The 14,427-nt window shown below is 38.1% G+C and overlaps 1 protein-coding gene across 1 annotated transcript in view; it reads left to right on the top strand.

The window, feature by feature from the left end:
* The window catches only part of LOC149226776 (alpha,alpha-trehalose-phosphate synthase [UDP-forming] 1-like), a 68,256-nt gene extending 54,059 nt beyond the window's left edge, over positions 1-14,197 (top strand). The window contains exon 2 of the mRNA XM_089375366.1: positions 13,790-14,197. Within this exon, the coding sequence (XP_089231492.1) occupies positions 13,790-14,182 (393 nt within the window). The 3' untranslated portion in view covers positions 14,183-14,197. The remainder of the gene's footprint in view (positions 1-13,789) is intronic.
* Positions 14,198-14,427: the final 230 nt, after the last annotated feature.

Below are 14,427 nucleotides of genomic sequence, written 5' to 3'. Positions count from 1 at the left end.
CCATAGAGAAAAGAGACACTTGTCTAGATGATAGACACTCTATGTCAGAATCCAACTGAAATTGTGTGGAGTCATATTCTGAAGATGGTTCAAAATTTTCTAATGTGTTCAGAATTTGACTATCTTCACTAATCTTAGAAATGGTAAAGACAGGTTGTATAGTATCTTCATCATCAACCCACTCATTATTTCCTATTTCTGTGATTGCTTTTGCTGGAAGATACAGATTGAATTTCTTTGTCGAATTACCATCAGAAATATACATATCCCCAGACCTACAACTTATGAAAGCATCAGCTGTGGCTAGCCAAGGTCTTCCTAAAATAAGAGGATGTCCTCCTAGATTACTCTTGGGAGTTAAAATCATGAAATCCACTGGATATTCCCAAGAGTCTAAGGAGACTGGAATGTCTTCTAATACACCATCTGGTTTAATAATGGATCGATCTGCAAGTTGCAACAAGGTGGGTGTAAAAAGAAGATTAGGAAGTATTAACTGTTCCATAGTCTGTCTACTCATAATGTTGATAGCAGCCCCTAAATCAATCAAAGTATTTGGTATTTCTACCCCATTGATATGTGTTTTGACAATTGGACTACCGGGATCTACATATTTCTGCATAGTAATTTTTCCCATCATGATATCTACAATTTTTCATGCCAGGTGGATCCTTCTGGTATCTCTTGGTTTCCTTCCTGGTCTTTTAAGGCTCAACTCCTTTATTGTTTTTGCTAGAATAGGAATTTCCTTAATGGCTTGTAACAAGGGAATCTTGATACAGACATTCTTCAATTCATCTAGGAAATTATAGTCAGGCAACCAAATTTGTTTTTCCACTCCTTTGTCAATTTGTAATCTTTCAGGGAAAGGAGGCGTGGATAAAGATGTAGGTTGCTCAACTATGGGAGTTGTGGGGGTTGATTCTTTTTCTTTTTCTTTTTGAGTGTTTGGGTTTTGAAGAGATGCTTCAGAACCCTTATTGGCTTCAAGAGACTCTTTCTCAGAAATGCTTTGCTGTTGAGCATTTATAGAAGGTTTATCTAGAACTCTACCTGATCTGAGTTGTACTTCATTAAGAGGAACAATCATATAGGTAGGAAATGGTTGACCTTCCAACATGTAAGCATTTTGAAGACTTTTATTATTGGGGTTTGGCAATGGCTGAGAAGGAAGTTGATTTGACTTCTGCTGGAATGGAAGCAAGAGTTGAGAATTTTGATTCTGTTGAGAAGGTTGTTGTTGTTGAGGAAATGGCAATGATAGTTGTGGATTTTGATTTGGAAGTTGTGGAGCTTGTTGGTTTTGAAAAGATGGAGGATATTGGTAGAATTGAGCAAATCTCCCATAAGGATTTTGCATACCTTGTATCCATGATTGAAAAGGATTTTGAGGTTGGGACCAAGGTTGTTGCCAAGGATCCCAATTTGGTGGGGGTTGAAAATTCATAGAGTTGTTAAACCCTTGATTTTGTTGCCCCTGCTAAGGTCTCCTTGCAACAAAACAGAGAGATTCGAGTGTATTTGGATCTTCTTGAAAGACAACTTTGAGCCCAGGAATTGAAGGACAATCTTTGGTCTCATGGTTCTCTGAACAAATTACACATGTCTCTACAACTTTTGCATCCAAGGGACATTCCCTTAGAGCATGTTTCTTCCTACATTTTGGGCAAAAGATGGCCAAAGCCTCAGCTTCTGCTTTCTGTTTATTGTGAATCTTAAGGGTGTCTAATTGTTCACTAAGACTCCCTAAGATATCAGTTTTGAATTCATCAAGCATATTGTCGATCTCAGCCCTACTTACTGATCCAGTTGCAGATTTATTCGCTCTGATGAGAGAAGGATCTCTAGGCCCTTTTTGAGTTTTTGATTTCCCCCTTGAGAGATGGACGCATAGCTCTGTTATATCATTGAGTGAAAGTTGAGATATGTCTCCTTTCCCCATCATGTTCAGAATATCTATCCATTCATCTCTAATGGCTTTTAGTAGAAGGGCTTTTAAGGTCTCCTCATCTAAGTTGTTCATCTTTGCTCTTTTCAAGTTGTATTGAAATCTTTCAAGAAAATCCTCCAAATTTTCATCTTCTTTTTGCATCATTTTGAATACCTCATCCTTGTGATTGGTGGGCATACAATAGTCCAGGTACCTATCCAAAAATGTTTGTTTCATATCATTCCAAGACCTAATGGATTGAGTGAGTAATCCCATGAACCACTTCAAAGCTTGTCCTTTCAATGTTGAAGGAAACAGTTTGAGTTTTTGAGAGTCATCCAGATAATCATAAGTTCGACATACGACTTCAAACTCAAATAGAAATGTTTCAGGGTCCTCATCCCTTAACCCATGGAAGTTTGGGAGGACAGATGGTGAAATGTTTTTCATGGTGGCTCGGGAGTCCTCATCGACTATAGGAAACCCAAATGAGTTATCTCCATCCCTATTTCCTCCAATGTTACCTCTACCTCCTCCATTGTTTCCTCCTCCTCCTCCTCCTCTACCTCTACCTCTACCAGCTCCTTCCTCTGTCATAGTAGTTTCCCTAGAGACTTCAGAGTCTTCTGGTTCTTCTACAAAGGGTGAATGAGAAGGAATTTCTCCCTCTTCTTCAGATGATTCTACTTCTTCAATTATAATTTGTCTTTCTGTAGAAGGAAGGAAAGGATCTCTTTCTGGTTCAAATTCAATAGAAGGTGTGGGAGAGTCAATTCTTGCCTCTTGAATTCCAGGAATCCTAGGGCTAGGAGTGTCAGTTGGAGATGAGGGAGGTGTCTCTTGTCTATTCCTTGAAGTAGATGGACTTGTAAAACTCGAACTCTTGGCTCTAGCTAAAAACCTTCCCCTAGAATCTCTTGTTCTATGCTTGTCATTTTTTTTTATTTTTTCTTCAAGTCAGGCTAATAATTCTCTTTCTGATCTTCCAGGTCACTCTAGGTGCAAGAAGAGAGCATACTCAAAAAACTATTAAACGAATAACTTTCTCTTTTCTGATCCTCCAGATCACTCTAGGTGCAAGAGGAGAACATACTTTGAGAGGTTATTAATTTTCCTTCCTTGAAATTTTCTTGTTTTTTTTTTTTTAAGAATTGGCTACCTAATTTCTACTTCCCTGACAACGACGCCAAAATGTTTGGTCAATTTAGTGATGTCTAAATTGCAACTTTTAAATGTCAACCTGGGGCTCGTAAGCTGATGAAGTGAGGTGTACTATATGTACTTAGGCAACTGTTTCTTAAGCTTTTGTCGTTTTTAACTTTTTAAGTTTGTTTTCAAATATATTTCTCCTACTGTGATGTGATGGAAATGAAATAAAGCGAGTGTAAGTGTGTGTGATTGTGATGAGTTCTAAATGATTTCTTAAAACTTAAAAGCATTCTACAAGAAAGCTTTGAACAACAACTGAAATGAAATCAACTCTTAAAGGAAAATGAAGGCATCAAATAAAAGACTAATGACAATGGCCCAGTATCTCTGCTGCTGCAAGAAAATGAAGATGAAATCTATGTCAAATCTAGCTAATAATAAAAACTAAGCAATGTGAAACTGAAGTAAATCTACATAAAAGAAAGACTAGTAAAAAATACTTTAACTTCTTCTTAACCTCTTGTCTTTTGACTGAATATATCATGTGAGAAACAGTTAAAAATAAGCCAAACAATTGTGAGTTCTTGAGCAACTAAACCAAGCTGTGCTAAGTGATATTTTGGTCCTCAATAAAGATATTAAATTATGGAGAAGAAACCATCAATAGGTAAACAACTTGGTGTCTAAAAGCAGAAAGCAACTATGCACATTAAAGAAATGATAGTAAGGAAATAAAGGCTGCAAAACAAAGAAGGTCAGCAACATAGACAAGATGATCACAAGTGTCACTAGTTGTGAAAAAGAAAAGAAAGAAACTGTCCCGGGCACGCCTAAGAAACCTGCATAACACACTGATCAGTCATGGACAAAAGTGCATAAATGTAAATCAGCAGAATTCGAAGTTTATGTACAACTATTATACATGTTTGAAAAGAAATAACATTGCAGCAAATGAAAAGACATATATACAGCTATTATACATGAAATCAGAAAACGAAATGCAAGGAATTAAACTACTGTACAGTGGCTGTAGTAAACAGGGGCCCTCTGCCCACTTCAGCCAATCCAAAGAGCAGTTACACGCTTAGAAACAGAACAGTCTTCTCATGTATTAATTTGCAAGTTTGAAAATACAGTGGGGAGCTCAAAACGAGTACAAAACAACTAACTATCCAGCGTTCAAAGACGCTTTATTTATACAGAGGAAATCAAACTACTTTAACGAAACTTCAGGTATTCAAGCAACTGTGTCAAAACACGTAATCTGGCTGCGTCCTCGGATTTAGGCAACGGTCGTTGTGGGCATTCAATCTGCTGTTGGATTCATGTCTCTCACTGTCTTCGTGGCTGAGGAAGGTGCCACCTGTTCTTCACGTGCTCCAAAACAGAGTACGCAGAGCCGTGCCACCGCCAATGACCTCTGGTTGACCGGATTTGCCTCTGCGTTGACTACGGGTTTTTATGACCAGTTTGGGTGAGATGGAGGGACACACACCATGTCCTTGGTTCCACGAACTTGCCCATGTGGCTCTTCTTCCTGGAGGACACCTGGAACATACCGTTTAAGAAAACAGCTGCGGAATCCGGGGTTGGCTGCAGAAACCCTGTGTGAGCTGCGGAAACGCAGCTCTTTGAACCAAAATTCTAAACCAACAAGTCATTAGCATAATTAGCAAACCATGTAAAAAGTCCTAAAATACAATGATTTGAGCAATTTGATGGAGGGAATGAGTGACAAAAGAAGGAAATGAATAGGAAAAGGAGGCTGAGAGGATGTGTAAAGAAGTGCAGGTATGAGGCTCAACACTTCTTCCACTCAACCAACTGTTGTGCATTAGTTGAAGCTGGTTTTGGGATATCTTGATCAATGAAATCCTTCAAGCCATTGTCTTCTAATACAGCCTCCATGCGATCTTTCCATGCTATGTAATTCGAGCTGCCTTCCAAGGCATACTCGAGTCTCAAGCCATAGAACGCCATTGGCCAACTTTGAAGTATGATAAGAATTCGATTTGCACTTGCAACCCCGAACTTCAAACTTCGAATTCTCTTCTCCGTATACTGTTCACAGCGCCGATAAACTTGGCTTCGATACCATGTAGAAATTTCTCTATATAGATAAACTAGCTTTGATACCATGTAGAAATTTTGCATATTCTCTACAAATCTACCTTTGAGATCTCTGTAGAAAATCTAACTGTAGATTAACCCGATAATGCAATATACCAAAGTAAAATACTATAATCTACTTCTACTATCAACTTTGCGGAAGCTTAAAGATCGCGCTGAATCAGCGTTGAACAATATAACCAGAAGAAGAAGAATCAATCATTCAAGACACATGAAAATACTTTGGGGAAAGCCTCAGCTAAAAACCCCACTATTTGTATTATCATACAAGGTGGAAATACATCAAGAATTATACAAAGCCTTAGCTCTCACAGTTAGCCAGCTCTCAATACAATCCTCTTGGATGCTCACAGGCAATCAAAGCTTCTCTCAAGCCTTCTCCTTTGCCCTCCAAGCTCCTATTTCCTTGCGTAGTTTCTCCTGGGTGATCCTCCTGTTACCAAGTGGAACACTGATCTCTCACACTGATCTCTCACACTGATCTCACACCCTGTCAGAGCTGCGCAATCCTCAAGGAACCTTTCATTGACTGCATGCATGAGTTTCCTTTATAGGAAAACACGTGCCACTGATAGTACACTGTCCTTGACATTTAGCACAAATGAGTCTTTCTCAAAATAGACATACATGAGTTTCTGATGAGGGAATCTTTAGTTATTTGGAGTACACTGATTGAGTGCATGCGTGCATCAACTGATTGATAACTCACAATTAGTTCCTCAAACAGTTTGGAACTAATTTAACTGGACTTAACTTAGTAAATTGAGCTAACTAATTACAACTCAAATATAACTCAATCTTATCTCGTTAATTAAGGGATTATCCCCTTAATTTAAGGGATAACTGTTGCATGACTTCAGAAAGACTTCTAACTTGAATTTCTCAAACTAATTAATCCATAATGAGTTAATTAATTATTTCCAAGCAGTGGGTGAGACTAAATTCGATTTTAATTCAAGGACAAATTAAAATGGGAATTTCTAGATTCTATTTTTATCATTTCTTGTTGCTATTTTCAACAAATAGAACCTCATAACTCATAGAATAGGCTTTTGGGAGCCAAGCTTTTGGCTAGGCTTAGGCTTAAAGAAGGCTTGGGAGTATTGTGAAGAGCCTTGGCTTCTCCATAGTGTAGAGCGAGTATACTTATTTCAAGAAGTAGGTGTTCTTGAATGTAATGTTCCACTATTGGGGCTAGTGGTCATCATTGGTGTATGTATGGATGAAACTTTCACTTATAATAATAAAATCAGAGCCAACACTTTTTCATCCGTATGTTGTTGATATAGTAGGACTATTCTTGTTGTATTGGCAATGTATGTTATTTAACTTACGCATATGCTTATGAACTACTTTGTATGCATTTGTACAAATCTTGTTGAATGCGTGTTGTTGGATTAACTCATCACTTTAACTTGTGGACTATTATGCATTTTAGCTTGTGATGTCATTTCACTCGTGTGTTCCTTTCAAGCTGTGTACTATTACAGGCTTCTAAGGGGCGCACTTCTTTTTTCCCTATGTGTTAGAACCTTTATGCATCACACTTGACTCTCTGCAGGGTCACACTCTTGCTCTCACCCAAAGTTATCATACTTTCTTTTGTACGCTACCGCGGTCAAGGCATTACATTACCACCGATTGCTGGGACTCCTACTCTAAACGGTGTGAGGTCTAGGTGGGACTTCATATCGGGGGGATCCCCTGAATGTTGGCAGTTCTAGCATCGTCAATAGGATGCTAAAGCTTTTTATACCACATTATAAGGCTGAGGAGATGAACCCTTCACTCAAACCAACATCCCTAGTTAGGCATGTTAAACTCTTTCAATTTCTATCATATTATCAGGTTGAGCAATCCATATCTAAAGACTTTGAGCGAGATGATGTTTATGTATCTTTTGCTGATGATCCCATTTTTAGTAGCGCTGAATCAATGAGGAGTTTCATGAGTGATCATGTTGATTAGTGATTTGTAGTTTTGATGTCTATTTTCGCTGCTACTACTACCACTACTGCTAAAGTTGTAGAGGAGTTTTAGGAGTTCTCAAATACTCAGCCAAATTATTATGTAGCTCATGTTGATGATCCCTTGTCTAGTAGTAGTGATGTGTTTGGTCATGATGAGGAGTGATCGTGCTGATCACTGATATGTAGACTTGTAGTAGGCTAGTGACCCCATAGCTTATAACATTGTTTTTAGACTCTAGAGGCCATTTAGAGCCTCATTGATTATGTATTATGTTGCTGATATGTATTGCACTCGGTGCCAATTTGATATATTCACCTTTACCTCGTATATAAATGAGAAAACTTTGCATATTTTGTCTCCATTGGTTTGGAATCATGGTTTATAAATATTAAAAATAGCTTTTTTCATTAAAAACTAATTATTTCATGTAGATCTAACCAGTTCATTGAGATTTGACTAGTACCAGTTTGACCGATTTCTTTTTGAAACCTGGTTTGATAGGCAGATCAGTGCGGTCACTGGTTTTGGTTTTCAAAACTATGGTTGCTACTGCATTTATGGAAACAATTCAAAAGCTACATGGAAACCCTAAGATTATTGTAAATAACAAAGATCCCATTTTCACTAGAAATTTTTGGACGAAATTATTTTCTTGTCTTGGTACTCAATTAGCTCATAGCTCATCTTATCATCCTCAATCTGGCGGTCAAAATGAGATAGTGAATAAATGTTTGGAAGGATATCTTCGTTGCTTTGTAGCTGATAAACAAACACAATGGGTCAAGTGGTTACCTCTAGCTGAATGGTGGTATTACACTTCCTTCCATACTGCAACAAAAATGACTCCATTTATGGCACTTTATAGATATCGTCTACCATCCATCACATCATCTTTAAGAGAAAATTCTAAGGTTCAAGTAGTGGAAGATCACATCAAGCATCAACAACAAGTTCTCCCCTCTTAAAGGATAACCTCACTCTGGTGCAAAATTGAATGAAACAACAGGGCAATTAACATTGCAGTGAAAGAAGTTTTGATGTAGGTGACTGGGTTTTTTTACGTCTACAACCATGCAAACAAATGTCGCTCACGCAAGCTAAGAAGGATAATAAATTATCACCCAAGTACCATGGTCCTTACAAGGTGTTGCAAAATATTGGTACTATGGCATACAAATTGGAGCTGCTTGCATCTTCCCGAGTACACCCAGTTTTCTATGTTTCATGCTTAAAGAAGGTTATTGGTGACAAGCTCATAGTTCAAACAAATGTTACAAGAACTTGACGAAGAAGGAAAAATCATATTTGAGCCTGAAGAAGTCACAGAAACAAGAACCCGACAACTACATAATCAATTAATTTCAGAGTATCTCATTAAGTGGAAGAAGTAACCCATTGAAGATTCCACATGGGAGGATGAGAATTTTATACATAAGCATCCATAACTACTCAAGCGTTGAGGAAAATGCTTTTTTGAGGGAGAGGGGCATGTTAGGTTGCTATAATAGTATTGCATTTCCCTTATTGTTATTGTTAGTGTAGCCCCCTATTGTTATTGTTGTGCCCCATGTTGAGAAATATAGGGCATGGATAGTTAAAAGATTTCTCTGTTTGATAATTGCTTGTGATACACTTTTACTTCTTAGCTTATAGTCTTTTCTTCGTTATGTTATTATTATGTTCTTTTCATCAAGACAATTACCAATATGCACAATAAAAGACAAGTGACACAGTTTGTAGGTTTGTCAGCCAAGGCCAAAGCCTCTCACCTCTTGAGGAAAACCCAATCAAAATTATTCTTCGAGATCTTCAATTGATGAGTACCAAGACCCTTGACTCTAGTATGCTCCCAAGAACCTTGTCACTAACCTTGATGCTCTGCCTCTTCCCTTCCTCGAGTTTCTTCTTGATCTCGAACGACTTTCTTCGACTCCTTCTAGAGAAACTCAGTCTCCACTCTTCACACTGCTCCTTCTCGGCTTCATATAGAGAATCTCAGTCTCTAGGCTTTCACTGATCTTCTCTAGAGAAACTCGGTCTCTAGATCTCTATCTCGGTCACCCAGAAGAATCCTTCTTTTGCTGCCCCAAAAGAAACCTCTTCTTCTCTTGCCCAAAAGAAACTTCTCTTTGCTTGCGCAAAAGAATACCTTCTTCACTGCTCCAGAAGAATACCTCTTTCACTGATCCAGAAGAACCCTTCTTCACTGCACTAGAAGAATCTCTCTCGCTGCCCCAGAAGAAACCTCCTTCGCACTTCTCTTTGTAGCTTCTTTCTTCGCACTTCTCTTGATTGAATGCAAGTTGAGTTGCTTGTCTTCATGTGAGGCTGAGTTAGGCTATATATACACTTCTTCTCATGTCCTTTAGGCTGACATGATCTTCAAGGGTTAGGTTGACTTCTTCTAGCATGTTCTTCCATCTTTGTAGGCCGCTTGAAGAGGATAAGTGACAAGGTCTTGGAGGATACTTTACCTTGGAGGATAAGTGTTGGGAGAAATGACCAGCAGCAGCACAAATGCAGAGGGAGCTGTCGTACGGACGCAGCAGTGGCAGTGGCAGGGCCATGGGCAGCAGTACATGATGCAGCAGTGCAGAGGATGTTGGGCGGGGAGGCCTAGCATCAGCACAGGTATCGGTCCCGTATAATCAGAGTGATACTCAGTGTGGAGTATTACTAGAGCACAGTTCTCGCTAAGAGGGAGTGTTGATTTGGGGTAGCATTGGATGTGCTCTAGCCATGAAAATTGGTGGAGAGGCTAAAGCACATTAGATCTCCAAGACCAAAAATGGTTTGGGCAGATTCTAACTGGTTTGGGAGATATTAAAATAATTAATATTTTTAATGGAGTTCCTAAGTCTAAACTTAGGAAAAATAAAATATTAATGGGTATTAATATAAACTGGGTTAGAAGGTTCCAAAAAACATGGATCAAGCCAAATCTAATCTTAGCCGTTGATTTGAGATTTAATCTTGGCTGTTGAAGGACCAATAAGAAAAGTATAAGAGGAGGCTTGAGGGTCAGTGGGAGAATACACTAGAGTGATTAGTCATTCGATTTACTAGAGCGGGGTTTGCTAAGTAAAGTCGAATTAGTGATTAGCAACGAGGGGCAGTGAGTACTGGACAAAGAGGTAGAGATAGTGCCGAGAGACCAGCACAGAGGCAGAGAGGCAGATGCAGAAGCCAGAGCAGGCCACACAAATCCCAGCAGAGACAGTGCAGAGGCCAGAGGGCCTGCGTCATCCATGCAGAGGGCAGCATGAGTGACACGAATGTCCCAAACGCTGTGCAGTACCTCAGAGGGTTGACGTAGAGGGTTATGAGGCTGACGCATAACAGCAGGAGGCTGACGCAGCACTTCAGCGTTGCTGGAGAGGGTTTTGTGGGTTAGGTTTTCTGAATACCTGTTTTCCAATAGAGAGGTATTACTGCCGGTTATTTTTCTCCAGTTAGGTGAGCTAGTTTGGCACCTAGTTGTACTCAAGGAAATATTGCATAATAATAAACCCTTAGAATTGCTGCACTGGTTTTCCCGCATTGGGTTTTTCCGGGGATGAGTTGTCCAAAAATAACGGTGTCACTTGTGTGTTTGTTTTCTTTCAGCTGTTGATCTGCAGATGTTGAGACTGTATTGTGTTTATTTCGTTATTTATATGTTTTAAATAATTTGTTCAGAATTAACAAGTAGAAGAAATGAACCAAAAGAATACAGATTAAAGTTCTAATGGATAGACTTAGAAATTTCAACATTCCATACATAAGAACCATACAAGTGTACAGGTTCACCTTGCATGGATTGCTTCATGGCAATGGTCATCAACAACCAAGAATAGATATTGGTCCTACCATAGAATCCATTCTTGAGTATTGGTACATCTGGTGGTGGAGAGATTTTCAACTTCTCACCTTCTATACAATAGGGGGGAATATTAGTGATTGATAATCAGGCTTAAAGTTTCAAAGTCCTATCAATTAGACAGAAACCAGCCAGCCTGAGCCACAACTAGAACCAGAGCCAATAGCTAGATCCTAGAGCCAAAGTCAGCCAGAGTTTGAGTCAGAGCTGTAGCTAGAGATAGGGACATGTTCCATGAGTACCATTTATCGTGTGGTCCTCCACTCAATAGAAGACTTACAACTTTGGTAGACAACAGTTTTTGGTCATCTTTGAACCACCGTTAGAGAGCACTTCCATTTCAGAAGACACCACTTTCTATCTAGATTTGGAATTGTTCCAGGAACTGTTTCGAGCCAAGATCCAGAGTTGGAGGTCAGCGTTAAACCACAATTCAATTGAAGATTTTGGCTTTTGCTACTCATTTGATTTGTGGTCTTCCTTAAACCACGATTCAGAGAATTCATCCAGCCATTGGCTGCTACCACTTCCTGATTTCAACTCTCATCTTGTAGTCACATACACCCCTTCAGATTAATTGCTGAAATGTTGAAAACCTAATCCTTGAAGGGTTATGGTAACTTGTCATATTCACATGAGAAGGAGTCTCCAGGGAATGTGAATAGGCATCGGGAGTCTAAAAGACCTCTTGGAAGATGAATCCAAGGGTCATTTTTTTTTACTTATATGTGTCTCATTCTAATGAAATGTGTCAGATGCTTTATCTGATCCCTCTTTCATTCTCATGTGTCCAACATGTATGATATATACCACATACATTTAACTCTGTACAGCCTATATCTGGCACAGGTTCCAATGAATCCTGTATGAGATTTGTACCAGATTTATATCCAGTATGGATTGGGGCCACATCCTTAATGCCAAGTGGAGATCTAAGTCACCGGATTCGCCGTTTTTTATGCATAAAATTCGAAATTCGGCGAATTTGAAGGTCAAACGAATATGTTCGTTCGAGTTCGCCATTAAATTCGGCGAACTCGAATTTCATGCCGAATTCGAATTTTAGCCGAATAAAATCGCCATTAAATTCGTTTCGATGTGTTGAAATTCGCCGGCAGCAGATTAAATTCGTTTTTTTTCGCGCCCGCGGGTATGAGTGTTCCTGTTTTAGGTTTCATTGGTTTCAACTTTCATTGACTTGGGTTTCGTTGTTTCAAGTTTTCATTGCCGCCGCTGGTCATTGCAGACGCCATAGACTACACCTTGACGGGCTCGGGTTTTTCCAGAAACAAAGACTCGTATCTCCTGAACAGGCATTGATATCTCCCAAATCAGTGTAAGAGAAGTTTGTTGGAAGACAAGACGTGAAAGAAATGGCGTAAAATCTCAATTTTGTTACACATTGAATAACTAGATAAATGACTTTATTACACATATGAAATAATTACATAAATAAATTTATTGAAGAAAAATTAAATTATACATAACAAAAAATAATCGTATAATTTGAATCGGTTTATATATATATATATGATGGAAGAATAAAACCATCCTTCACCCCTAGAGAAATATCTTACATCAATTTGATTTTTAATTCGCTCACACAACAAGATATCTTACATCAATTTCATTTTTAATTGGCTCATACAATTAATAGACTTGCGAGGATATTATTGTGCTCTGCACTATTAGGGATTAGACTTATATTACATATACTAGAAGTTAGAACAACTTGCTCACACTTGCGAGATATTAGGCATTAGACTTATAGTGTAATATATTTTAGATCCTCAAAATCGACCATCTTTATTCCTTTTGATAATGTGTCGGGTAATGTTATATTTCTTCACTCTCAAAGTTGAAAGCAATATTTTGCGTTTATGTCGCTTACGAGATACCGCTAAGTATATTAATTAAATTAAGAATGTATATTAAATATAGATATGCATATGGTATATTAATTAAGTATATTAATTAAATTATATAATTTAATTAAATTAATTTCTCATATGCATATTTATCTTTAATATACATTTTTTTTTTCGAATTTCTATATGTCAAATTTTATCGACAAAATTTTAGTTGCCGAACTTTATTCGAATTTCATGGGCGCCGAACTCGAACTCGAACTCGAACCTGGTGACTTAGGTGGAGATGGGTTTATATAGGTGCAGAGGGAGGTTGATCCAGTATGGCCTTGATAACAGGATTAGGGGGAGTTCTACAAACAAAATAACTAATTAAGGAAAATGAAGTTATTACAAGCATTACTGTAAACAATGGCATTGATAATTGCATGTCTCGGAATAGTTTTCTTAGAATAGAATCAATAGATAGTCAGGATGAAGTTTTAGGCTTGCTTTGGTGTTGTGTCTATCATTTCCAATTTCATCTTGGCAATTGCTATGTGTTTGCTCTTGTTGGCAGTTTAAGGAAAAATGTGCACAGTTGAATAATTTTCTTTGATTTACCAACCTGACAGTTACGAAATTAAAACATAAAAAAATCTCTCCCTCTTGCCAGATTGAATGTTTCTATTTAGTTTGATGTACTGTAGATTCATTCTGATCCTGTGTTCTTAATATATGGAATATCCTTGGAAATGTTTGCTGTTATTGGGTGTTAGGCTTACTTTTCAAGCAAACAATGATTATGTATATTGTGTCATGAACATAATGAAAAGGTATGTCACCTTGCATTCCTATGTTATTTCTAATTCTTTGTAAGATTGTTCATATGGTATTTTTCAGCGGTGTATACCAGTTTTTCTGGATGAGGAGATTGTTCATCAGTATTACAATGGATACTGCAACAATGTTCTTTGGCCTCTTCTTCACTATCTCGGGCTTCCTCAAGAGGATAGACTTGCAGCTACCCGTAGTTTGCAGTCTCAATTTGAAGCCTATAAGAAGGCTAATCAGATGTTTGCTGACGTGGTATATAAACACTACAAAGAAGGAGATGTGGTTTGGTGTCACGATTATCATCTCATGTTCCTTCCAAAATGTTTGAAGGATTTTGACAGTCATATGAAGGTTGGATGGTTCCTGCATACCCCTTTTCCTTCTTCAGAGATTTATCGGACACTGCCCTCACGAGATGAGTTGCTCAAGGCAGTTCTTGCAGCTGATTTAGTTGGGTAAGCTGATAAGCTATCTCTGAATAATTCACTGCTATAGTGCCTTTGTTATTACGAGAATGCTACATGCAGAATATATACTAGAATGTAATTATTGTTTCCATATATTAAATTCTTAGACACTATTTGAGCATCTAGGAGTGTTATAGACACTCCCATAATATATTTCTTGGTCATTTGTTTGATATTAATAAAATTTTCCAGTGAAATGATTGTTATCTTTTTCATTTAACCTATGGATTTTGTGTG

The sequence above is a fragment of the Pinus tabuliformis genome, chromosome J (genome assembly GCF_031772625.1).
Source record: "Pinus tabuliformis cultivar Carrire ecotype Pingquan chromosome J, CPIR1, whole genome shotgun sequence".
Taxonomy (NCBI): domain Eukaryota; kingdom Viridiplantae; phylum Streptophyta; class Pinopsida; order Pinales; family Pinaceae; genus Pinus; species Pinus tabuliformis.
This window is presented reverse-complemented; position numbering and strand designations above follow the sequence as displayed.